At 41.6% G+C, this 27804-nt stretch overlaps 1 protein-coding gene across 1 annotated transcript; it reads right to left on the minus strand.

Annotated features, from left to right (window-relative positions):
* Positions 1-350: 350 nt before the first annotated feature.
* prr36b (proline rich 36b) lies at positions 351-27424 on the minus strand. The gene is made up of 5 exons (XM_084429834.1): positions 27144-27424; positions 13976-14658; positions 13112-13205; positions 5333-5553; positions 351-5125 (listed from the first exon to the last, which is right to left on the minus strand). Exons 2-5 carry the CDS (start codon positions 14553-14555, stop codon positions 1443-1445), a joined length of 4578 nt encoding a protein of 1525 aa, XP_084285960.1. The 5' UTR covers positions 14556-14658; positions 27144-27424; the 3' UTR covers positions 351-1442.
* Between the last annotated feature and the right edge of the window lie 380 nt (positions 27425-27804).

The following is a 27804-nucleotide window of genomic DNA, read 5'->3' on the forward strand; positions in this document are numbered from 1 at the left end:
TTGAAATATTTGTGTCAAGTTTGTGTTTATGCATTTAGTCTAATGATACTACATGAAAACAGGCAATTCTTGAAATTCATCAGATAATTCCTTGAGATTCCATGCAACTTTGTTGTGTTTGGCTTTCAAGGAGGGGTCCTTTTCTGGTGTTCAGTTTAGGGGGAATGACATGCTATTGAAGAGGGGGGTTAAAGACTATGACTACTGACTGTCATTTCATCAAAATACATCTGGAATAAACACCATTTCAGCAGATATCCATTTCCTGTTCAAAATAAAATTCCACAGGAACACTCAGATGAGAATAGACCATCATGCCACTCAAAAAACAAAACAAACAGGAACAGACAGCCTTGCAATGATGTTTAATGGAATTTTGGGAAAAAAACTTTAGTTATTGTGAATCATTAATGTCCAAACATCCTTGGATGATGTCTGGAATCATATCAAGATTATAACAATTTCTTAATTAGTTGCACATGCAGTTCCAATTCTTGTTGAAATGTCCCAATACTCACAGTACACTGACCTGCGAGCATCATTTTAAGTTTTACAAATGCAAGAAAACACTTGAATTTCCATGAACAGAAATAGTAGTCCGTTCTGAAGTACAAATGTCCAACTACTGTAAATGAAAGAATCCAGATCAATCTGAGCCCAGTACTTTAAAGCACTTAAGTTACGTGCCAATCTATGTTATCCTTCACTAAAATGCGCAGCAGTAGCCCAAAACTAACAAAACACAAACAAAAATTGGAGTATGACTTGCCATCTAACACTTATTCACCCCCCTATGTCAAACACTTTGAGAGTGAAAAGCTTCTGAAGATTATCTAACCTGTATTTAATGCTAAAACAGTTAGTGCTGGACACTGGAATAGGTTTAAAAAGACAGTAAAGCTACTTTTACAGTGCAGGAAAACTGATGTGTGTACAAACATTAAGGTAAGACAGGGATCTTAACAAATCAAATTAAAATGAAAAAAAAAAACAAAGTATAAAAAATTGACATTTGATTGGTAAAAACAGTAGGATAAATACAAAGGTAGTTGGAGTCCACCAAGTGTTTTTTTTTTTTTTTTGCATTTTTGTCCTTTCATCAAAGGACGTTATCTTAACTTACTCTAACATTGCAGGTTCAGGGGTGCCATGAAGCGCAGTGTTATTTAAAAAGTACATTCTAATAGAAAATGAGAATAGCTACTGTACATACACAAATTTAAGCCATACAATCATAACCATCACCGTGGTAATAAAAGAACAGAGAGCAGCTCAGACAAAGCTATAATCCCTCACCTGGCGGCTCCATTTTGTCTTTCCCCTTTCTATTAATTATTTCTATTCATTTCTCCGCTCGCTAACCCCACATTTGGAAGAAATGAAGGACACAGGGTGGGAGCTTGGGGTCTGGGGTAGACAAGGTGCATTCCGAAGTAGGGACTTTATACGTTACCTGCCAGAAAGTTATCAGTCTTATCACATATAGCAGAGTAGTAAGGTGGCTGGCCGTCTGAATCGTCCCCATGTTGGGGTGAAAGGTGCATGGGGGACTCGGGATCCATTTCCTCCATAGAGCCTGGGTCTGTCTTACTGCACAGCATGTAGTGCTCATCAAACCCAGCATCTCTCTCTGTGGGCTCGCTTATAGGCAGCAAATCCACTGGGCAGCCCAACAAGTCATCACTGTAGGCGGTAGCTGCTGGCAGGGTGAGCTCCTTGATGAAAGAGGGATCCTTAGCCTCTTCTGGAAGCTGCTCTTCATTTTCCAAGCTAAAGATACCTGGGCTCTTTCCACAGCTCTCAGCCATGGAGTGGGCATTAGAGATGGATGCGGAGCAGTCAAAACCATAAGAGGCCACAGAGTTGGCTGACTGAGGCGTATCACCATCTTCCTCTCCAATCTGTTCAGGGGCCTCCTCATCCTCCTCCAGGGCTGCAAGGTTGTGGGGGACTGTGGTGTTGTCATCAACCGTGACATCAGGGTCATTTATCTGCATCTCACCCTCTGTATCACTGGCCTCATCACCGGAGGTTGATGGTGATGATGGAACAGAGGCTGGCGCTGTTGCGGCATCACCCAGTACCTCATCGGCCGGCAGAGTTTCTGCCTCTTCCTCTTCCCCATCACAACGCTCAAGGTGAATACCAAGGTCCTGCTCCATGTCTGTCTGCATGGCAGGGACTGGTGTTTGTTGCTTGTCTGATCGGGACTCTACACCTGAGCTGCTGTCATAATCCCGAAGCTCTTCAGGTGTGCTGGTCTCACTGCTGCTGTGAGCAGCCAGGGCTGTCCCACTGAGAGTGCTGGACTGGGACATTCCAATTGCAGGAGCAGCTAAGATACCTGACTCTGCTGGGACAGAGCTCCCAGTATCCTTGCAAATATCAGGTTGAGGTTCTGATGCCTGAATCAGGGGTGGACTCATGTCCAGAAAAGCCTCAGCTGGGGATTTGGGTGGTGTATCTGGATCAGCTGAGAATTTGGTGGTTGTGTCTGGATCGACTTGGAATTTGCTAAGTGTTTCTGGCTCTTGAAATCTTGAATATGACAGGTTTGATTCAGACAGGACGGAAGCAGGCTGGGCCAAGGGATCAGAAAATGGATTTGAATGACTCCATGCTGCTTTCAAAGGCATAGATGGTGCTGCAGCAGTGTGACCCTTGAGATCTAGATGACACTCTTCTGTGTAATCATCATCATCTTCATTACTATCATTTCCACAAACTCCAAGTCCACTTTCAGCCATTTGCCTGTGGACCATTTCCACATCTTGGTCCTCCTTTTCTAACTCTTTCTGTTTCTTGTAATACTCATCATCATGCTCTAAGCCCAGATCCATGTCTTCCTTCATATGCTCATCTTCCTCATCATCTTCTTCATCTTCACTACCGAAAGACTGAATTCCAGGAGGCCCTGTGAATGGCTGTTCCCTGTCTGTCTCGCTCATGATGAAGTCACCTGTCTTTTTAGCACTGCAGCTGTCTTCAGCATTGAAGGGAGATGGCACTTCTGAGTCATGTTTGTTACTGCTGTACATGTCATCTGATTGCATCATACCCCAGTCACAGCTGGCAAAATCTGCCACCCCCTTTTTAAAGTCATCTTCTTTCTCTGTTTGGGGCACTGATTCCTTTATGCCAATCTCTCTAACCTCCTCCTCCTCCTCCTCCTCATCTTCCTCATCTTCCTCCTCCTCTTTCTCTTCCTCCTCCTCTTTCTCTTCCTCCTCCTCTTTCTCTTCCTCCTCTTCATCATTGTCTTCATTAATCTCTTCTTCAGCTTTCTCCACTGCCTCTTCTCTTTCTTGCCAGGGGCAGGCAGGAGCCGCACTTCTGATGTGATCCACACCAGTTGAGCCCAGCAGACCAAAGTCTCCCATCACATTCTTTGCTGCAGAGGGCATCTGTATATCATTCTGCTCTTTTTCATCATCATGCTCACTTTCTTCATCCTGCTGACTTTCCTGCACCTGGTTCTCTATGGTCGCAGTGCTGGTGTACAGTGAAGAGCTCTGTGCCCACAGTTCAGCTGGACCCTGCAAGCCCAGTATGGGAGCTGAGCTTGGGAGCTCGAGTGGCATGAATGTTGGGCCGGTGGGAGAGGATGGTGGGGACAGTATTGTGGTGCCCAGGGGAGACACAGCAGGCACTGGTTCCTCCAGGCTGACCAGATCCACTTCAGCAGCCAGTTGAGACATGGCATTATCATCTTTATAAGTGTCCATGCTCAGGGGGACATCCTGGGGATAGACAAGCTCTACCTCATCAGAGGTAGGAGAAATAACAGATGTAACTGTGTCTTCGGGTTCCTCATCAAAGGCAGGAGGAATGACAGGTGAAACAGTTTTAACAGGTGTCTCATAAGAGGTAGGGGGAATGATAGATGTAGTTGTGTCTTCAGGTGTTTCTTCGGATAAAGCAGGAATGGCAGGTGAAACAGTTTCTTCAGGTGCCTCATAAGAGGTAGGGGGAATGACAGGTACAACTGTTTCTTCGGGTGCCTCATAAGAGGTAGGGGGAATGACAGGTGAAACAGTTTCTTCAGGTGGCTCATAAGAGGTAGGGGGAATGACAGGTGATACAGTTTCTTCTCGTGCCTCATCGGAGGTAAGGGTAATGAAAGATGTTGTTCTATCTTCAGGTGTTTCTTCAGATGCAGGAAGAATGACAGGTGAAACCGTTTCTTCAGGTGCCTCATAAGAGGTAGGGGGAATGAGAGATGATACAGTTTGTTCTAGTGCCTCATCATAGGTAGGGGTAATGACAGATGTAGTTCTATCTTCAGGTGTTTCTTCAGAAGCAGGAGGAATGACAGGTGAAACAGTTTCTTCAGGTGCCTCATAAGAGGTAGGGGGAATGACGGGTGAAACAGTTTCTTCTCGTGCCTGATCAGAGGTGGGGAGAATGACAGACGTAGTTATGTCTTCAGGTGTTTCCTCAGAGACAGGACAAATGACAGGTGTAACTTTGTCTTCAGCTGCTTCCGTAGGGGCAAAGACAGATGTAGCCGTTTCATTAGAATCATCTTTAGAGTCCTCAAAGGAAGCAGGAATGAGAGTTGTAAATGAGTCTTCTAATTTCACCTCAGAGGCAGCAGGATTGACTTGGGTAAACAAGTCCTCAGGTGCCTCTTCAGTGGCAGCAGGAACAAAAGCTGTAGCTGATTCTTCAGGGGCTTCCTCAGAGGTCACCACAGAAACAACAGCAGCAGCAACAGAAGCTGCAGCAGTGGCTGCAACCACAGCAGATACCACATCCTTCTTCTCAACCTCTGTGGCTGCTACGTCTGCTGGCTGGGAGGCTTTAGGGCCACCCTTCACTGGCATTGGAGTGCTACTGCCAACTAACTTCTTTGGGCTGCTTGTTTTAGCACTTGGCTTGCTGGCTGTGGTCTTGGAGCTTGCACTGACCTCCTTGGAAGGTGTTGCTTTGCTCTCCTTGGGTTTACTAGTCTTAACATCTGCCACCTTGCTGGAGGTGGTGGGCTTCTTGGAGGCTGATTCTGCCTTTGCAGTGGAGGCTGATTTAGGTGTGTCAGGTTTGGTGGTCTTGGCTGGTGCTGGCCGGGTAAGTGGAGAAGATGTGGGCTTCTTGGTCGCTGGAGTGGATGGCTGCTTACTGGCATCTAAAGAAAACAGAATATATAATTTCAAACTCGGTATCACTCGGTATCACAATTTAAACAGCACTCTAAATACTGTAGACTGAAAGTATTTTATAAAATATTTACTCTTAAAATATCAGTATTCAATTATTTAAACACAGTATGAATGCTCCAAGGATTACATCTGTACTACATGGATGCGTTTATTGTATTCCACGAGGTGCCCACCTTTCTTGACAGGTGTTGTGGTCTTAGGAGTCTGAGTGGGAGTGCGACCAGCAGGGGGTGCTGTGGTTTTAGCAGGAGAAGGTTTAGCAGTAGTAGATGGTGTCTTGGGTGTAGCAGTAGTTGGTCGGGATGTAGATGTAGATGTCTTGCCAGGAGTTGTTGGGGTCGCAGGCTTAGGGGCAGCAGGTGAAGAACGAGCAGCAGGAACAGAGCCAACAGACCTGCAGATAGCAGTCAAATCTTAATAACAGGTGTGGTGAGTCATTTTTTTAAAGGGATAGATCACCAAAAATGAAAATTCTTTAATCACTTACACACCCCCAAGTTGTTCCAAATCTGTATGAGTTTCTTTCTCTTGTTTTGTGTTTAAAAGAAGAAAAAAACTCATACAGGTTTGGAACAACATAAGGGTGAGTAAATGATGACAGAATTTTCCTTTTTGGGTGAACTATCCCTTTAAGTCGAGATTTTAGAAGAAGAGACTTCAGTTGAGCTTTCATGTCCGGCTAGGACAAAGACCCCTTTCAGTTAAACAGCAGAATGAAAGATCACACAGAGAAGTTCTGATACTAGTGTGTATGAGGACAATTCCATCTTCCTCTTCTTATGACATTTTAGTTGTGGGTGATGGCACATATATCCCATCTAGAGCAGTGACTCATTGGACAGAGGTTTGTTAGTCACAGCACAGAAGGCCAGGACAGGCAGCTCCGTAACACAACCTAGAGCGATGTTAATACTAGCAAAAACATTCTCCTCAAGAAAACCCCTCCCCCAGTTATCTACCCATAATGCCTCTCTTCTATCCTGCGGTGCCTGACTCAGTGGTAATATACATGTTTTGCCCTGAGAAAGGGATCTAGTATCTGTCTTCTCTGGTTTAGTGCGAGTTAAACTCGGCACACGCCAGTGACTCAATACTTGTCCAGGTCATGTCTGAGTAAACTAACCTACATCCTGTGGGTCTGGCAGGAGCTTCTGATTTCCTCTGTCTACGCTCCACTGCATGTGTCTCTCCTGTTCTAAATAAAGAGCTGGAGAGCACGAGGCTGGGCGACAAGACACAGCGAGCACCATGTAAATCTTTCATTGTGATGAGTAAAAATAACCATGCAAATCCCACTCGGGAAAAGAGTATGGATCTCGCTAAAATACATGCTTTATGCATTCCACATTTCATATAGGCAAAGCACTTGCGGGGATGAGATGCTACAAAATTGTGGTGTCCTACATATGGAGTATCAGGTGAGAGAGTGAGTGGATGAGCAAGAGAGAGAGAGATCCTGCAGTGAAAGTTCTGGAACAAAGAGGGCATGTCTATAAACAGATAAACCTGACAGAGAAAACCACACCACACATGAATTAATGCAGTGGTGTGTTGTAGCTCCTCAACCTAGTTTCACTTTACAAAAACACCTACTTAAGCTCACAACCTGGATTAGTACATTAGTCTGTAAGCCAACTTGATAATTAGGCCTATGTACAGGTCAGTTTTTTTTAAGGATGGCCAATATATTTAATAATATAATCTATATTATTTAGTTATCAATATAAAATAGAAGCCATCATTATAAACATGATGAGCCCCAAATATTGACCTTAATGCTTTTTCTCTCTCATTAAGTCATCTCTTCCTTGATTTTACCAGCATCAAAAAGTCATACTTAGTAGACCACAGTAAAGACACACAGCTGGTTGGAATCATAGAGTCAACATATACCAGGTAGAAAATGAATAATTATTTAATGGAACATTGGGGAAAAATTGTGCCTAGTATAGGGAAGAATGCACTATGAGATGAGAAAGACAGAGGTGAGAGCGACAGAAAAAGAGAGTGAATGAGAGGTTCTATAAAAGTCTTCCTCTTAATCTCAAACATAAAACTGATATGTATAATCTACAGTGACAGGATGACTCAGTTTAGGAAGAGAGCTTGCAGAGATTAGCAGAAGCATCATTCTCTTGGAACACATGAGACAGAGAATGAGTTCAAGAGAGTGTGGGACAGAGAAACAAAAACCTCTTTATTATACAATGAAAGAATACAGTGACCAGGAGTTGTCAAGGTCCAAAACGGGCACAATAATACACCATAACAATAGTTCATTTGACTTCTGCACTATATTATTTGGGTCTTTTATGGTACGTTAATAGCACACTGGTGATGCTTTATTGTCCTTTCGGGAACTTAAAAAGTGGTAATTTACCGCTGTCAAGATGATCTTTTAATAAAACTTGGCTGTCTATGCAGCAGAAATATGAAGAAATATTGAAATCGGTGCAACATGACTAGAGAAAACAGAGAAAAGGGTCTGTGGCATTCTCTTTTACCAAAAACTTTAACACCCACAATGCACTTTGATTTTGGCACACCCGTCTGTCTGTCCGTGGGCGAAATACAAAAATGTGGAAGTTCAAGCTGTAGTTTAAACAAAAGCCCTGGAGCTGTCAAAAGACATTTGCTGACAAATAAACAGTGATATCTGGGTGCTTATCTTTAAATTTTCTGCAAAATATAGAAAGTCATACGGATTTGGTGTAACATTAGGGTGAGTAAATAATGCCATTGATTATCATCTTTAAGTAAAAATATTTCCCTAATAGAAAGAAAAAAAACACAACAAAAACAAACTAGGCCATCGCTTTCCATTTTATCCTCAATTGAGTGTAATTTGCCGTCAGATCTGTGTCATGGTTGGGGGCAAATACAATGCAGATTAAAACCCAAAAATGCACCGAAGCTTAAAAACAATCCAAGCACATTGACGCACATGCATTTGCGTGAACTGCCTCAAGCTAATGGCACGCAATTCAGGCATTTTATAGATAGCACTTTAATGATTTGTGAGCGAAGGAAAAGCCTGGAGTCGGATTGGTTTATAAACACTGTTTAACTTGCTGTTACATTTGTGACTGACAAAACTTACCCTGAAGCCACAGCGGCAATGAGGAAGACGACCTCCTCCTGAGCCAGTGACTGGCAGACTATGGCTGATGAGATTTTAATAAGGCACTCTGGCCTGAAGGGACTCTTTAACCTCAATAAAGAGGTTCACGTCCCTTCAGGTTGAATCTCAATGCATTAGTGAAGCTGTGATTCAGCAGCATTTGATGAAATTGCGTCTACCTGCTGGCACTCACCTGCGTGTCAGCTTGCTGTGTTAGCTTAATAAAGGTCAATAGTCGTTCATCTGAATAAAATTTGATCTATGTATTTTACCCCAACAGCAAAAATGGTCATAAATCTTAATGTGAACATCTGCAGTGATTTCTTGGCTTGTGGCAGCAAATATGCATAAAATCAAAGATGCCTGTAAACACTCCTCAAGACTCCTGCACTAACTAGACAGCGCATGCAGCCATTTTGTTGTTGTTTAGTGGCTTTCAGACTGTGCCCCACAGAAAAGACCATATGATTATCTTCTGTGGAAAACAAAATGTGGCTATTTGAAGAATATCTTATAAAATAATATCTTATAATGCCTCCATTCAGTTTCATTATACACCATTCTACAACATTCTTACTTTTGTGTCCCATGATATAAAGTCATACAGATTTGAAATGACATGAAATTAAGTGAATCACTATTTCTTGTTGGTGCAGACTGATATAAGCTTTAAGGCTTTTTCGAGGAAACTAAACAATTCAAAAATAATCCGCAGCAGGTCACAGCGTCTCACAGCTAAACTGAAAAGTGAAGACAAATGTGCATGTCCAGAAAACAGCCATGTCAAACTGCAGGAGCGGGACACCAGTGAACACGCACAGCCTAGAAAGATGGAGAAATCAGACAAGCGAAGAACACGCAAGCGCTGCAGCAAACTCAGAATCACTGAAGTGTTGTAAAGCATCCATCAAGTTGGCTGTTGGGCACTCAGAGACACGCACGCTCCACATTTAGAGATTAGGTGCAGTGGCTGCAATAAAACATCTCTCTGGAGGTCTAAACTCTAATGAACGAGAGCCAAAGGGACAAAGAACGAGAGAAACTAATTTATGAGAAATAGTTTAGCAACAGACGCACCCTTTACCGACTAGCCCATAGCTCTTACATCAGTATGACATCATCATCAGGAAAGAGCTCATCCATTAAGGTTGCGCTACGACATGAATCAAAATGATTCATATTTCTGGCCAGTTCTTTCCAGTCTGCATTACACTAGTGCAACTAGCATGACTTGCATTCATCTTTGCACTGCTTTTATCGACCAACGCTGTGGATTCATTTGAACACGACCCCATTTGAACACGACTGTTTTTTCTTAATGTTGAAATACTTGCTCTCTTTATCTCTCAATCTGGTTTCTGACCGCTTCACAGCACAGAGACAGCGCTCATAAAGATAATAAATGATATTCGCTAAAATACTGATGCGGGCAAATTATCAGTGCTGGTACTACTCGACCTCAGTGCTGCATTTGACACTGTCGATCACAACATACTTCTGGACAGGCTGGAAAACTGGGTGGGGCTTTCTGGGATAGTCCTAAAATGGTTCAGGTCATGCTTAGATGGGAGAGGTTATTATGTGAGTATAGGAGATCATAAGTCTGAGTGGACATCCATGACATGCGGAGTCCCTCAAGGCTCAATTCTTGCACCACTCCTGTTCAACCTGTATATGCTCCCACTGAGCCAAATAATGAGAAAGAACCAAATCTCTTACCACAGCTATGCAGACGACACACAGATCTACTTAGCCCTATCGCCTAACGACTACAGTCCCATTGACTCCCTGTGCCAATGCATTGATGAAATCAACAGTTGGATGTGCCAAAACTTTCTTCAGTTAAACAAAGACAAAACTGAAGTCATTGTATTTGGAAACAAAGAAGAAGTTCTCAAGGTGAACGCATACCTTCACGCTATTTAGGGGTCCTTCATACCTTTAGGGGTCTAACAACTAAAAATCAAGTCAGGAATCTCGGTGTGACTCTAGAATCAGACCTTAGTGTCAGTTGTCATTAGGGCTGGGCGATATATCGCATGACATTGTTAGGCGCATCTCGTCAGTAAAGCCGGTTCCTTGATTAGTAGTAAAACACCATCACCTGCTTTCAGATGGAGCGGCATTTACTACAAAGAACCGTAGTTCTCTGACAAGCTGAGCCATATCGCATCAATTATCACGGACATATCGCCTGCGATAATTAATGCGATATGGCTCAGCTTGTCAGTTAACTACGGCTCTGTGTAGTAAATGCGGCTCCATCTGAAAGCAGGTGATGGCGATTTACTACTAATCAAGGAACCGGCTTTACTGACGAGATGCGCCTAACAATGTCATGCGATATATCGCCCAGCCTTAGTTGTCATGTCAAAGCAATAACTAAATCAGCATACTATCATCTGAAAAATATTGCAAGAATTAGATGCTTTGTTTCCAGTCAAGACTTAGAGAAACTTGTGCATGCTTTCATCACCAGCAGGGTGGATTACTGTAATGGACTCCTCACTGGCCTTCCCAAAAAGACCATAAGACAGTTCATACAGAACGCTGAGCAAAACCAGAACAAATGAACACATCACACCAGTCCTCAGGTCTTTACACTGGCTCACAGTTACATTTAGGATTGATTTTAAAGTATTATTACTGGTATATAAATCACTCAATGGCCTAGGACCTCAATACATTGCATATATGCACACTGAATATAAACCCAACAGATCACTCAGATCATTAGGATCATATCAGCTAGAAATACCAAGGGTTTACTCAAAGCATCGTGAGTCCGCTTTTAGCCATTATACCAGCTGTTTTCACTCTATTTTTTTTTGCCTTTTTTATTCTAAACTGTTTTAATTATTCTTATTGATTATATTATTTTGATTAATTTAATTCCTTCTATGTAAAGCACTTTGAATTACCATTGTGAATGAAATGTGCTATATAAATAAACTTGCCTTGCCTTGTTTTGCCTTATCCCAGCCTGAAAAGTGTTAAACATTTGTAGTGCTTTTAAAACATTGCTCTATTTAGTTCAGCAGTCCAACTGCAACATTGGAGAATGTTTGGAAACAGTTATAATTTTTTTGCAAATCTGCGTGGTGCCGCTAGTAGAAACTGCAATCCTACATATTTTATGTAGCAATGTAAAATCTTTTTTTTTCGCCATTAATGCCAATGGCATGTTTTATTTATTTAAAATCCAGTAGGTACAGAAGATGCAGAATTCCCTGTACAACCTCTATTGCTGAAGGCGTATATGCACACTACACAAAGACTCTTCACACTCACACAAATGCAAAGACAAAATGGAGTCATATATTACTGGACTGTGAAGCAAATGTTAAATTAATATTAAGACACTGCTGTAAAAAAAAAAGAAAAAAGTTTTGTTATGCTGCTCAACTGCACAAATTTTGTCTTCCTTGGCCTGAGGTAGCATTAAATACGTGTTAGATCGAAGATGCCCACAGGGTCAAAATAACAATACAAACACAAACTCCTGCACTAATTGGACAACAAGAGGCCTTTTTACTGCCATTTAGAGTTTGAGCTTACAATCATAATGAGGCAGAAACGGAAAACAAAGGCTCAGGGTGCATTCCCCAGATTATCTTTCCTAAACCCAGTGCTGGAATATACTGCAGTGCTATTAGTGTCATTTACACTGTCTTTCCTTTTCAAGCAACATGTGATGTAATCTGTGTTTGAGACAGCAGCTTTCTTACTCTAAACACCATTAATCTTGAAATAAACTTCCTGTTCAGCTTTATGATGTGGGAGGAGTCATGGCAGAGCTCTGTTTTTGACTTTTTATAGCATGAAAATGAATAACATCTTAGATCAAATTAATCATACAAATTGTGGGCAAGTATTTTTGCCTATAAAAAAATATATTTGTCTTTTGTTGTCATCTTTGATGGGTTACTCCTAAAAAAATTTTTTTTTTTTTTAAATGATATACAAGGCTACTAACTAACTAAAACAGCAATTAATTATAGAAATAACCTAAAACCTCCAAAACAGAACTTTGACAGACTCACTTTTGTCCTTTTTCCTTACTTTAAAAGCACTGAGGAAAAAACACACACTTCAAACATCTTATAAGGAAAAGAAGATGATCAACATCTGTCAAAATCTAAAGAGATCTGCAAAAATGTATGGTTGCAGGATCAAATATCACATTACAAAAGTTCACGTGCTACAAAAGTCACAACAACATTTTTCCCCCACCCACACATAACATCATGGGTCTGAGCTCCTTTACAGGCCTCAGGATGTCCCTCATTGCCTCTATAAACAAGTAACAAAAAACTCCTTCACTGTTCATGGCTGTCTGCAGGCATCTCAAAACAGCTCGGATGAGCTCAATGTTATGATTCCCAGCGTGACTAAGATTGTGTCCCTGCATGATAACCATCCTAACCTCTGCATCTGTCCTGGATATATTGAGATCTGCATTATATCAGCATCTCATTGTGTGAAACGAGATGAGACTGTTGGTATAATTATGGAAACTTTCTGGGGAGAGTCTAAGATTTCTCTCAATCGTGAGAGAGTTCCCCCTCACAGTTTTTTGTAATCAGGAATTTGAGGACTGTGCCAGTTAATTTCCAAGCAAATAAAATTCTTTCCTGTTCAGGCTTAGAACTGATGCCTAATGCTTTAAGTATTCAGTGAATGAAGAGTAGTGATTGTGAGAGATGTGGACTGCAACGTGAGGCTGAATGAGCAATGCCTGAAGGACTTTGGAAGAGAATGAGCTACTGCAATGGCCCACATTGCGGAATTATAATCTACAAACCCTGGGCTCAACCAATGAGACGCCTACCTGGTTGTCTTGGCGACAGGTGGCCTATCAGGTTTGGGAGAGCCAGTGGTGCCGGTCTTGGTGGTGGATGCAGTGGCAGGCCTTGAGGCTGGAGCTAGAGTGAAGGATGATGGTAAGGGTGTTTAAGAGCACTGAACAATAAGACAAATACAGAAAGTTAATTTGAAATTTGATAATATGCTACACCAGAATTGCTTTATTGGGAAAAAAATAAAATCTAGCCTACATCAGGGGTCTCCAACCACACTTCTGGAGAGCAACAGTCCTGCTAATTCTAACACATCTGAACCAGCTAATCAAGGTTTTCAAGATAACTTGGAAATTACAGGCAGGTATTATTGGAGCCGGGCTGGAAATGAAGTCTGCAGGACTCCAGAGCTATGCTTAAAATCACCCCCTATACCCTCATTCCCTATTCCCTACATTACTCCACTAATATAGTCCATTTGAAGGAGTGAATGAAAACGAGTGAGTGAATTCAGAAACTGAGTTCGCCGCTTTTGCATAGTTTGTGCTTGCTGTTTAATAATCATTTGAAACTTAGCAAGCTGGCAGCTCTAGTAGTAAGATGAAAAGATTTATCTTGAACTCCGTCATGGAAACTAGCATGTATAAACCTTAACTAAACAATTTAATAGTCAATTATATTATGCTTGAATTTATGAATTTATACCTGTATGATATTACGCTATACCCACATTGGACCAGCGGTTTGGAAAATGGATGGATGTACGATTCAAGACCCTATTTAAGGGTATGGGGGTGTTTTCGGATACAGCCCAGCTCTCCAGGAGAAGGGTTGGAGACACCTGGCCTTCATTGAACTTCAAGAATCAAGAAGCTCAGATGATTCTTCTGACTTACCTGTAGTTTTTGGTTTAGACTTCAGGCCATTAGCTGGTGCAGCAGGGACTTTCTTGGGGGGCTGCGCTGTCCCTGTTGTCTTCAAGCCATTGGCTGGAGCACTGGCAGGTCTCGCCGTCCCCATCGGCTTCTTCTCAGCCACCTTGGTAGGGGTCTTGGTTGTGGGTGCAGTAGTGGAGCCAACTGGTTTTTTAGAAGCAGAAGTGGTAGAGCTTTTCTTCTCCAGGCCTCCTATTGTGGTCTTTTTGGTGACTCCATTAGCTTGCGACTTCTGTGCCCCGTTTGTTAGACGGCTTTGAGCAGTGGTGGGACGGGAGCTGGTCGTGGATGCCTTGGTACCAGCGGTGGGTGCCTTTGCTTTGGCAGGAGCCTTCGTCTTAGCTTTGGGGTCTGCAGGCTTGTCCTTTCCAGTCTCATTGGTTGCTGAAAGTGCCTCTGTTGGCTGTGGTTCACCTTCTGTTTGCATTGTGGGCAAAGCCTGGTCCTGAGCTTCACCCACTGGCGCCACCTCGATCGCAGGACCTGCATTTAATGCTTCCATTGGCTCCATTGTTGCTGTGTCAACACCATCCGGTTTCATCTTGTCCTAGTCCTGGAGGTCCGTCTCAGCAGGAGAGAAATCAGGAACCCAGGACTCAGTGCACTAGTTGGAGTCTACTGCTATCAGACGGCCTTTGATTGACCTGAAAACAAAAGTAACAAAAGAGTTATAGTCTGATTTGAGACTTCAGACAATAAAAAACAAGTCGGAGCAAGACAGAAATCTGTATCCCCTCTCACTGGCGGACGGACCTAGGAGAACAATCAGATAAAGAGTCAGGTTTGGTTAGCATGCAAATGCTTGAAGAAACCGCTTAAGAAAGAGATTAGGAATGAGGTAAATAGCCTGCTGTGCCGAGGGAAAACAACAACTGATTCAGAGCTTGTGGATCTGTTTAAACTGTAACCAAAACTGAATTAAAGCCACACAAGATGATGTTTCCATCTATTAGGAGTGATGGTTGGCATAAGATTACAGCTGTCATTAATACCGTTTTACATATGGCAAGACATCCATCATCAGATTATTTTGGTGCCATTTCTTGTGTAAAAAATATCTGGGTTTTCAAAACCCTTTGGGGGGATTTCTAATTTCTAACTACTAGCAAAGCAGCAATGCCAGATGCATTACCCACAATGCCTTGCTGACGCAGATGTTGTTTGCATGATTTAAGAGCAGCAGCTCCACAGCAAAGTTCATCTAGTGGAAGAGGCCAACGAGAGGAAGTGGCTTGGCTCAAATGAGAATGGGAAAAAAATGACTGAGTAAGAGTAACACTGAAAACGCACACTCATAAGGCAGACATCAGTGTCAACGGACACCTCGTCCTCATTATATTACAGAATCTTCCAGTTTCTTTCTGAGTTTGACATTCATTTCTCCACCCCTAAGACTCATTCTGCCCATTACAAAATCTCCTCAGTTAGTCCTCACACAGATGGTCCAGGCAGCTGAGCATCCCAAATGAGAGAAACGTGGGGGAGGGGGAGAGAGACAGTAATGGAAAAGAGAGAGAAAGCCCCGGGGAAAGAACCCAATTCATATATGCTGCCAGATATGAGAAAATAGACATGAAAAGATATATTATGTCTAAGACAGAGATCTATCTATGGCCATCGGTTTCTGATAGGAATTGTGTACTTGATGACATTAACAATAACCACATTGACTTGAAAACAACTGTTCACATGGCATATGAACAATAGAGACAATTTTTTAGACCTGCAGATTGTTCACTTTGTTCCAAAACAGGGACTTAAATTGTTACAATGACACATATTCTTCTTGGTTTGATTCAGCTTTCAACTGCAATAACTAAAATGCTCAGAATCAGACAGTGCTGCTTTTTACACACCACATTTCCCATTATGAATTATGATACAGTTTGGTTTGTTGGGTTGGTTTGCTTTCTCACCAAAAGTGGTTCACTACAGTGTTCATTTTCAATCAGGCCGGGACAACTTTGTTCAGGCAATCTCGAACTGATTATTTTGGTACGGATCCGAGTGCAATTGCCATGTTATTAGATGCCTAAATGAACCCAACTATGCAATCACAAAAAGTAACTATATAGTCGGATTAAATAATGCATTAGTTTGTAATGAAGAACATCAAAGATTTTAGCTTTTTAAACAAACTCAACCACATGCAACATCACTTCCACCTCAGAGAGCTCAAGGGCTGTTTTCCCTGATGAAAAACATCTCCTCTAGATCACATCTCTCTATTTTAATATTGCTTATAAATACAGGCTTTGTTGCATCCGCTCTACCCATTCTGACTGTTTTTCTCTTGCTATTGATCCAGTTTGGAATGATAGATGAGAATCAGATGCAAGAACGTCAGGTGGTGGAGAGCTGAAGAGATTAGAGGAGTGAAACAGCCTCCTTCCGGGAGGAAAACACACTCACCATCACATGGCCTTACGACCTTAACGATCCTGCAGAGGGATATAGACAGCTTCCTCTGCATGTAAACAATAGTGACCCGGGGGGTCAGAAGCCTATGCTGTCCATCTAATTCTGGGGGGAGGATCTGACCTCTTCTGACTTCTGATGACCTACAAAGTGGCTAATTTCAACAGGCAAGTATGAAAAAAATTATTTTTGGTACGTTTCATCATCTCTCAAAAAATCATTTTTATTGAAGGACATAGTTCTTGAAACTTCTGAAATCCCAAAATTAATCGTGGTTAATGTGTCAGCGCTCCCAAGATTGTGTTAATAAATTTAAAAACAAGGAGCTTTGTCATAATTACTGCAGAAATACCCAATGTGTCTATAGGTGTATTAAATAAATTAGAGGCACTACATGGTGGAGGCCTTCGAATATTGTGTTGGAAAATGGGGGGCCTTTTGAGTAAAAATAAGATTGAGAACCACTGCTTTAGGAAACCTAATGGCCTACTAATTTCTACAAACCTAACGTGCTACAAAATCTTTGTGATAAACACAATGTCATTTAATATAAAACCCAGCTCTAGGGAGCACGAGATGGAGAGAAAATGACCAGAAAAGGTAAATATGGTGGCTTTGTGACCTTACAAACATATAAGACCCATCGTACCTACAAACCTTCTTAAAGCACAAACCCTCTTACCGACACTCCGTCACTCTCAGGGACGAACCTGCACACGCCTCATGCTTAATGCCTCATCCAATTATCGTAACCAATCCCTGTGCAGGATCCTAATGCTCCTGAAGGGATGACTCCACTCTTAACAGTAGCCGAGCGAGAAGCGCTCATCCCCTGTAGACCCACATATGATGTAAACAAACACTGCACACACAGAAGCGTTGCATACCTTCTAGAAGCAGTGTTTTTGGCAGGTCTCCAGCGATGGCGCATTAGTCTTTTAATTGTCCCGCCGCTGAACCGCAGATCACCCTCATGCTAATCGGGTCATCGCCGCATTGTAACGGCAAAATGCACTTTGGCCTCTTTATCTGAGGGCAAAGCACAACACAGCCATATGCATTTTTAAGTACTGCATTGTGCCTTAAAAAGTTCCCTGTGTGCAAAGCTTGCTTCTCACAATCAGCTAACCACTGCGGCACAGCAGGTTCTAACAGGCTAATGCCATCTTAACTTTAGCCACTCCGGGCCAAACCCACATGTCTTAAAACTGAAGAACAAGAATACTGCAAAAAATCTGAATAGCTCACTATAGGAAATGTTTTTACCCCCTTCGATTCCCAATCAATGGAGAGATTGTGAGAGATGAAGCACAAATTTGCACACCGCCGAGATGCTGCATGAATCGCATGGCTTCTCCCGGCCCGTTTGCATGCACTGGGGACATCGTTGTTGGCGGCGGGCCTCTGATTTGGCGTTTAGTCAGAAGGCTGACTAATTTGTCATTTGCCACAGTTTAGGATTTCACATATCAAATCTGTCCGGCCAATTCTCCATTGTGCCTCCGATCAGATAATACACACTTAAAAAAATTTGTAAAGTTTTTTTATGCATTTGAATTCCATATATATTTTCCATACTGGCACATATTTGGCACACACAGTTTTAACTAATAAATGAACTTATAACTAATAAAACTAACTTATAAACTTAATGTGATAATATTTATCGAAACGTACAATTTCTCCAACGCAAATATGCCATGATTTTTTGAGTGCAGAAGTGTATGTATGACTGACAATGCATCACATTTTTTGATTATTCGTTTTTGTTAAAAAACTTTAAAAAAATTGGATGCATTTTTTTATATGAAAAAATCTTATATTTAGGCCTAAGTATTTTTATTTTGAGTACAGCATCTTTATGCACCCTCTAACCTCCCCTTCCAACCCCCCACCCCGTGCCCTCCGGAGGTTGCAGAAGTCTCCCTCAACCCCTGTCTATCAGTCTAAAACAAGGGAACACTGGCTCTATTCAGAAAGAACCACCACAAACAGGGGCACCGGGGCTCCTCATCGGGGTGGGGTGGGGCGGGAAAAGGGCAGTTTGCTGGTTAAGAAACACACTAGTCTGAAGAGTAAAAGGTCAAAGGGTTTGAGTAAGAATCTGTAATCAAATTTTTCAGGCATCTTCAGAGCATTCAGAATAAAGCAAGAATAAAACCTCACGTCAAATCTCATATGCTAATAAAATCCATGTTAAGCCACAGCAGGGAGGAACCGAATACAGTAACACTATAAATTTATTTACAGGGCACATTAGTGGTAAAAATTCAAATGTATGACAATTTCTAAGTAAATTGATAGCTATGGTTTTTGTTTCTACAAAAACAAAAAAAAAACACCTCATTATATTTTTCTGCCCCCCCAAAAAAATCTAATGATCAGATTTTAGAGCTAAGTTAAAGAGTTATCAAATTAAACAACAACAAAAAATATTTAGTATTACAAGTTTTCTGAAATGTTACATTGAAGTATGCAAATGAGGCATTATCTAATTAAATATGCACTAATTTGCATACATTTTCCAAAACAGAAATCATTGAAAGCCAGGTTTAAAATACAATCAGTGGCCAATGTTTTTAGGAATAAAATGTTCATTGCTTAAATGAAATCACAAAAAAGTAGGCTACTTCAATCCCTCCATTCATCATATAGTGCTAGCCTTCTCTACAGCGGCACAAGCAAAAGACTGACTCAAGGTGTGATTGAGGCTTGCGTCACAGAACCGCTTTCATGAGTCCATGAATAGTCCATGAATAGTCCATTGGACGTTGGTGTCCATAACACAAACACAATTACATAATAGCACTCAAGAGCGGACGGCGTCTTAGACGCATCTGTGTGGAGATACTGGTTCCCTCTCTATATGCCAATCACATGACTCTCTGACTGAGCCCATTATACAGCATACACATGCCGAGATGAAGTTGGACGGCCCGAGGTGCATTGCAATGAAACAAGTCACCAAAGAAGGGATTGTTGGGGTGGTGGCCCTCGCGGAGGAGGGAAAAGAGGATAGAAACACAAGGAGGCACATGACAGGACCGCTGCTGTCCAAGCTGACAAAAGCCACTTTACTGCCCCCGCTGTGGAGATTGTGATCGCGGCCAGCGCATTCCCAAAACACCCTTGGCCAAAGGTTGGGAAGCCGCTCTGTCCAACACACAAAAACAAACAGATCTGCCCATTCAATGGTACAATCCGCAAGCGGAGCGAGGAAAGGAAGGTAGTGACGTCAGGCTGTAAGAAACCACTTTGAGTGTATTACCCTCATGGGACTTGATGGAAACAAAACCAATGGTAAACCGAGACTAAACTAGCTGTGATTGAAGAAGCTTTTCCTGCCCGGGGCACCAATTACTCCTGCGGCAGACACCTGGACAGCATCCAGGTGACGAAGAGGTAATCCCTGTACTCTAAGGAAGATTTACGTAAGGTTTCTGGAACATATGCTATGCCTGGGAGTGAAACACTCCACGACTGTCTGAGATGCAACAGATTAGTGACCTACAAAGGGACACTTATAGGCCGTTTGCGCTGGATGTGTGCTTGCGTTCTGTTTTGTACTGAGACCCTAAAGGGGACATTGTGATGGAAAAAGCTATTGTGTGTGCTCGCCAAAGTAGAAGAAAGAAACCGCAAAACTTTTGCCTTCTCCCAAGTATCTTTGCACTCTCTTGCAAAACTTTTTCATTACCCCAAGAAACTTTGTGTTTGCACACAAAACTTTTGCCTTCCCCTAATAAATTGTATATTTATTTGCAAAACCTAAAAGAACCCCAAGAAACTTTGCCTTTCAAAATCTCTAAAGGAGGGGACATTGTGATGGTAAAAGCTATTGTGTTTGCTCGCCAAAACTATTGCCCCAAGAAATTGTGAGTTTCTCTCTCTTTCAAAATGTTTGCATTTTGGGGGAACCCTAGCACTTTGCGCTTGGTCACAAATGTTTTTCCTTCCCCCAAGAAACTTTTTCTCGCAAAATTTCCTGCAAGCGTTTTCTCGCTTTCTTGCAAGACATTTGCCTTAACCAATGAAATGTTATGCTCTCTTTCAAAACGCTTACCTTCCCCCAAGCAACTTTGCATACGCTTGTAGAACTTTTCCCTTCCCCCAAAGAAATTGTGTGTTAACTTGCAAAACCTTTGTATTCTTTGCAAGCAAACAAAGCTTCTTGGTGGAGCTCAAAACTTTTGCGAGCGAACTTAAAAGCATCTCATATTATTTCCATCACCATGTCCCCTTAGTTTTGACTGTAGGTTCAATGTACACCACCAACCCGCTTTTCATGATTTGTGAATGCAGAGGACGATGCATTTTTTGGGGTTTCTGCATAATCTGCCATTTAACCTCTATATAACTGCAAAAATGGAGTTTGCAGTAAATATTATTTACACATTAGTGTGATAAAGACACATGCCTTGATGAAGAAAAAAAAAAAAGCATGGATGTGCTTGATGTTAAAAAGAGTCTTTAAGCACACAAAATAATTGTATTTTTATTTTTATCTAGCACCATAATATGGTAAATGTGGTTTGTAAAAAATATTGCAACACCACAAATCAGTGATTTTGATAAATATATATATATACAGTATATTTGTGAATTCCCGGTGAATGAATGTCAGACAGATATTTTTGTTTGTCATGTCATGCATCTTGTGCCATAAATAAGGAGATTTCATAATTTAAGAAGGCTTAGCAAATGAATAACTTTTCTGTTCTATCTTGCTGCAGTCCATCTAGTGGTTTGTGAACATTTACTTTTACATTTACGCATGTGGCAGACGCTTTTTATCTAAAGCGACTTACATTGCATTTCAAGGTTCTTGCTTTCCCTGGGAATCAAACCCATGACCTTGGCATTGCAAGCGCCAACGCTCTACTGTTTGAGCTACAGGAAAGTGAACATGAGTCCTTCCATTGTAAAACGCCCCTTAAAACAGCACTGTAATTTAAGGAAATGCAATAAAACTGTTCAAATAAAAAAAAATCTGTAAATTGTGCATCCGTCTGACACACAACGCCAGAGAAGGGTCACATGACCAAGGGAGCTGGTACCAGCACCTCTGTCTATCGCATGGAGAAACATCGCAACCAGCGGCGGACCAACTCGGTCCCCTGGGGACAGGGAGATTAACACATGACAGAGCTTGTTAACTTGGGACAAAGCATGATGCTAATCCTGTGCGATCCTCCGATGGACACCCGCACAACGGGATGCACACAGGACATGGGCCAGATATGTGCGCCAGCATGTGTACCATGCCACCTGGCGAAGAGAATTAGAGGAGAAATTATGAGATGAGAAGGATATTGATCAGAAAGAGAAAGTGCAGTGGTCGCAGCACAGATGGGAAGTGCATTAGCAGAACATGTGGACATGCCGAAATTGGGAGGTTTGGGCGCAAGGGGGCCTTTTAACTAATTTGTAATTTGAGGAGCTGCATGCTCGATTCTATTATCTACTGTGAGCACAAAAAAAGCTGAAGAACCAAATTACATAAGAGCAGATAAAGTCCAGCTGGTGGGGGGTTCGATCAATGGCATCTGATAGTGTGTGTTTGTTTGGGACAGTATGGCCACAAACGTCATCTGCACTGGACAATAAACGTGCCCTTCAGCAAACAGGAGGAAGTGACACTCACTCCACAGGAAATGACTGTACCTATAAGAGGATTATCCTTCTGTTCACAGCTGACTGGCACCTTCCAGATGGACTCTGAGCCTCTGTTCTGACTCAACAAATAAAACTTTATAACATGCCCGTTGGAGAAATGCAAATCTTAATGAGACTGTTTACAACCAAACATTGGTTTTAGTCTGTAATGGTTGGGGATCTCAGCTGGTCAAGCCAAAGGTTGTAGGTATAAAATCCTGCAAAAGCGATTCTCCTTTCACTGTTGTGGCTTTGAGCAAAAATATTCACCCCCTGGTTGCTCAAGACAGAATGTTTTTCTGCTAAAATGCATTGTAAGCTGCTTTGGATAAAGCTCTCCTAAATAATACTATCCCAGAGGAAATCTAATTGCTCAGGTTGTTTCTGGCAACTAGCAACCTCTCAGATTTCTCTCATACAATTAGAAATTAGATACATATAAAAGTTATTTTTGCCATAGACAATAGTTATATTTACAAGATATCACTAAAATACATTGGTTAACATTAGTTTTCTACATTAGAAATAATTTATTCTCAAACATTTACATTTTAGGTCATGTACATTTCAATTGACTAATACAAAATTTTTAAATATTATTTAATGGACTAACATGAATAACAACGGACAGTTGTGTATTTATTAACAAAGATTAATAAATACTGCAATAAATGCGTTGCTCAGTTATTTAATGCACTAATGGGACCTTATTGTAAAAACTCATGTGGATAGCTGCTAAGATCACTTGATCTTGAAATAATTTGGTGAGAAATGTTTGAGTTCATAATAACTCTAGAGGAGGAGCACATCAGATTTTCCTCAAACAACAATAACATACATTGATATTTAAAAAAAAAAATCCCACAGACAGACTAGAATATCACAGAGAATTGGGATGCAACCACCCAAAACACACAATGCTTGCACAAAGCATTGTGTATAAAACTCAAGTTTATTTTTACATGGATGCATCCAAGTAATATTTTATGAACACTGTAAGCTGGATGCTGAAGGAAATTTAGTCTCATGCCTTTATAAGTTTGGTTGGCATTTTCCACTGCATGGAGCCCTACGGCATCAAGACACCTAGTTTTCAGGGTTATTTTAATATGTACTTTCAGACACTGCATGTGAACTATAACCTTTATAAATGCAGTGGGGTCAATACATCCATTAGTAAATTGCCGCACCCCATGAAATCAGTGACATCCTCAAAGATGCCATTCACTGAGTGACATCTGCCAAGACCAGAACAAAGGACCAAAATGCATCAAGACAGGACTGCATGTCTGCTCTGATATAATGTTGCCTCAGACGGAGATTAACACAGCAAGAGCGCTACAACTGCACAGCAGACATGTTTACAGAAAGCTGAACCGTAACCAAAAAACACACCCCAAAAAAGCACTCGGAACCCTGCAGAACACCACAGCTGCAACACAATATCCCATCCAAACAGAGCCAACTGTCCTCTGACAACTGCTCAGCCCCGAGAGTGCTATCGTTACCGGAGGAGGGAGAATTATCAGAAAACGACAGATGACACAGGAAAACCACTGTAACTTCCTCTTGGGACAACAGTAAGTGTTCAACACACTTTCAAATATAAAGGCTCCAAAAGAGTGTTTTCCTATGCACTAGAAGAACCATTGGTAATTTTTGAGGTGAATAGTTAAACGTTACTACATGCACTTATGCACTAAATTATGCATAATTACAAGTGAATAACCCTAAACCAAACCCTACCCGTAACTCTATAGTAAGTACATGTAGTTTATTAATATAACTACTTATTTGAGTCGGTACAATGTAACTTACGTCACCTTAAAACAATGTGTAACCAAACCATTTTTGGTTCCTCAAAGAACATTTCAGTGAACTGTACGTAAAAGAACCAGTGTGAAGGACATTAAGAATCTAAAGAACCATATACAACCTTTAGGTTGTTCTATGGATGTTAAGCCCGGGATACACCAAGCCGACGTCAAAGAACTAACGACGACTAAATCTGATCGTGTTGTTGCCTCTCACCGGCTGTGTATCGGCCAAAAAGCTGCGCTTGGACACATCAAAAAGACTAAAGGCGACTGTCAACTAGCATGCGTGTAAGTAAATATCTGTCTATTTCAGCAGGTATCAATAGTCTATATTCGTCATTAAAAAAGGGAAACCGAAACAAGGCCTGCAGATATACAAACCATAAACACGCTGATCACTTTCTTCATTCCACTCGGCTCATGTTATTACGAAAGTATTCGAATGCTTAGGTAAGATGACGTAAAATCATATAACAGCCTTCTATTTGTTCCGTCTTGACTTCTTTGCTCGCTTTCATCACTTCGCTAAGCTGAACAGCCAATCAGAGTTCTGTCTCTCGCCGACGGCCTGACACCGATTCTACAAGCTCAATTTGCCCCGGAAAAACGAGATGGCGTCCGACTAAAAAAGTAAGCCGACTGATGCTAAAAAACGTTGCCCGACCGTTGGCTTGGTGTGTCCTGGCCTGTCCAGGCCCCCTGAAATCAAAAAGTTTTTTAGCTTTTAATATGAATATGTTAGTCTTAAGGTTATGCAATATGGTTTGGAGAAAAATAGTTTTATTCCGTTTTCGAACTGTACGTTGGTTAAGAATGAAATGGCTAGAATTTATTTACACCTCTACTATTGAATCGGATTCGCTTCCATGGTGCTGTCAAGTACGACTCGCAGTCAATGAGGTAAACTAAACGCTATTGGCTATTTGAAAAGGGGGAGGAGCCATTCAATATGTCCCACCTTAGCTTCCTGTTTCAGTGGAAATTACGTCAACGCAGATACAACGCGCGTATACAAAGCTGCGCGTTCCAAGACACTTCAGTGGACCTTTAAATGTTCTTTATGGAGATGCATAAACCATTTTTAAGAGTGGACTGTGAGCAAGCAAACGTTGGTGGGCCAGATTACGCATATTAGTCACATTCTCTTATGTCACTTTAGATATTCATAAACAAGGATCTGACCTTTCTGATGCTATTTTCTGTAAATTGTTCTCTAGCAAAACCAGAGCCAATCCCACCCCCAATTCCTTATACAGTCACACTACCCATCATGCCATGACACATTTGTAATTGCTGGCAATGCCGACCCCCCAAGAGCCTAATCCCTGTAGGCCGGAGTTAGACAGCCACAGCATTGTATCGGGATCATAATATGACAGAACAATGACACTGGAACAAAAATGGATCTGAAATAATTAGAGAGAGTTGACCTTGCATATTCTGAATTCATATACACTGACATCTTAAAATAGTCTGTATTACTAGAATTGTTTAATCCTCCCTAAAACTATATATCCCAAACAAAAGCAGAAGAGATAGATCTGGAGCTGTGAGATGAAGGCCTCAGGGGGTCGAGGCATCTGTCTTAAACCTTTGTTTGCTGAGAGGAGAGAAGGGAACTATTAAGCAAGACAATAGGATGAACTGACTTACAAAGCCAAGATTTAGCAGCATGAAGTAGCCAAACCAACCTGCACCTGCTGCGAAGAGCGTCATTTTGACTCAAGTTGCGTAGGGATTTGAGAAGAAAGCAATGCCAAGAAACCACCCTGTTGATTTTCACTGGCCCTAAACAATGAATATACCAACATAGAGCGAAAAAATACCCCACAAGCCCTGTGCATAGAGGTCACCCGGGATCCTCTCTAAACTCAAAGTACATTTCCAAAAAGATAATGCAGTCAGATTAATCGCTCCTGGTTGTTTTTTATATGCAGAAACATCAATACTTCACAGTAGTCCATTGGATGATATCGAGCTGCTGGTTGTTAACTCTGTTCTGTATCTCGTATAAATGAGCAGGGTGTAGACAGATAAACTGCACCAGCGGGCGTGTATTTTGGAAGGTTGGGTCCCTTAATTAATTCCTGCGGTATCATTACACGCGTTGATGGTGCCGTGAAACACCTTTAACATCCATGGAATCTTTCCACTGCACAAAAAGCTCATTATAGTTGAAAAAGATTCGTTAGGTGTTAAAAATGTTCTTCAAACTAAGAAAAGAATGGTTCTTTTATATGAAAGGTTCTTTGGGGAACTAAAAATGATTATATGGGATCACTGCAAAAACTCCCCATTGGAACCTTTATTTTCAAGCCTGCATGAGGTCATTACGTTGAGCTTTACTTAAAAAGCAGATACAGTTATACTTGTATGGATTAAATAAGTGAATATAGTTTAGCCTATATATTTACATTCTGATAGATCCAGTATAATAAAGCCTTCATATACCGGCACATTCAGTCTCTGTAAACTGTATAACATTGTATATGGACCGGTAGCCTATGGTTTTTATACTATATTATACGCCTATAGACCGAAGAATAGAACGGGTCATATTAGTATGTACCGGGTGTGTATGAATATATTGTGTATGAAGCGGGTGTGTGAATATATTGGATGTGGAGCGGGCGGGTGGAGGAGGCGTAGAACAAAAGAGCTCGAGCGAACGCACGAGCGGAAAGTTTCACTGCATCTGCTTCACACAAAAAAACATTACTCTTATGAAAACTGTATTATAATTTCTTCTTCATCATCTGTCATTGCTATATGTGTTTTCTGAAGGACTGTCCGTGATTAAATTCGGCCACAGCACGAGTGGGTTTGGCGTCACCGCCCAGACATCCACCGTTGAAACGGACTGAAAGGATGAACAAGGCAACACGGAATAAAAGAAGGCAATATATGCCGGTTAACACGCAATAAAAATCGCTAAAACAACTGAACAGATTGCGTGTGATAGATTTAAGCCTATAAATCAAACCGGTGTGAAACCTGATCGCTTCAGTGGCATTTTCATCTGATGATCTCATTTAGGCTATTCCGCCGGCACTATATTATAATGACCGATGTGAACAAGAACTCATAAATATTCATTTACATATCAATGCATTCAGTCGTAAATCATGCTGTTGAATGAAATGCATCTCTTAAATTGGCACTGACATTTATTAATTCGTTCTGACACAGTGAAAAACGTGTTTAATGAATCACCGCTTGTTTCTAGGGTGGAATCTTACCGAATTTTAAAGCGCTTTTCCTCCAGCAACGCCCAGTCGGTACTCGCGTCTCCTGCCGTTTCTTTCCAAGCGGAACACCGGTGGTCAGCGATGTGAATCGAGACGAAACCGGCAACAAATGTTGAAATTTATACCAGTAGAGTGAAGCTCTGACGGAGACTGTGTGAAGCTCACTGACTGACTGTCTACCGGTGATAAAGAGATGTGCGCGTCTCCTCCTGGCAGCAGAGAATGAAACGACGCTTGGCGATCCGCGCACGCACGCGCACACGGTACCGGGCGAGAGAGAGAAAGCATTGAAAAGGATGAAAAGCGCGAGCGGCTTCGGTTTCTCCCGCCAGTGACCAATCAGCGCTCAGACTGAGATTTATGCAAATGAGGGATGATGTCATCGCACAGGCCACCCCGCGTTCTTTCTTTCTCCCGTTCTTTACGCGCCATATCCCTCTTCTTTTCTTCTGCCCCGGACCCCAATGCGCGCCCCTGCCCCCCACGCCCGCGTTCCCGCCGTTTCTTTACACTTTCACTTGTGCACTCAAGGGAGACACACACATACACAGTGACACAGGGCTAGGGTTAATATTAGTAACTAAAACTTAAAAGCAATAAAAAACGTTTTCGTTTAGCAAAATATAATGAAAGCACTAACTTATTTTTGTTT

Source organism: Rutilus rutilus (assembly GCF_951802725.1).
Source record: "Rutilus rutilus genome assembly, chromosome: 1".
Classification (NCBI taxonomy): Eukaryota; Metazoa; Chordata; class Actinopteri; order Cypriniformes; family Leuciscidae; genus Rutilus; species Rutilus rutilus.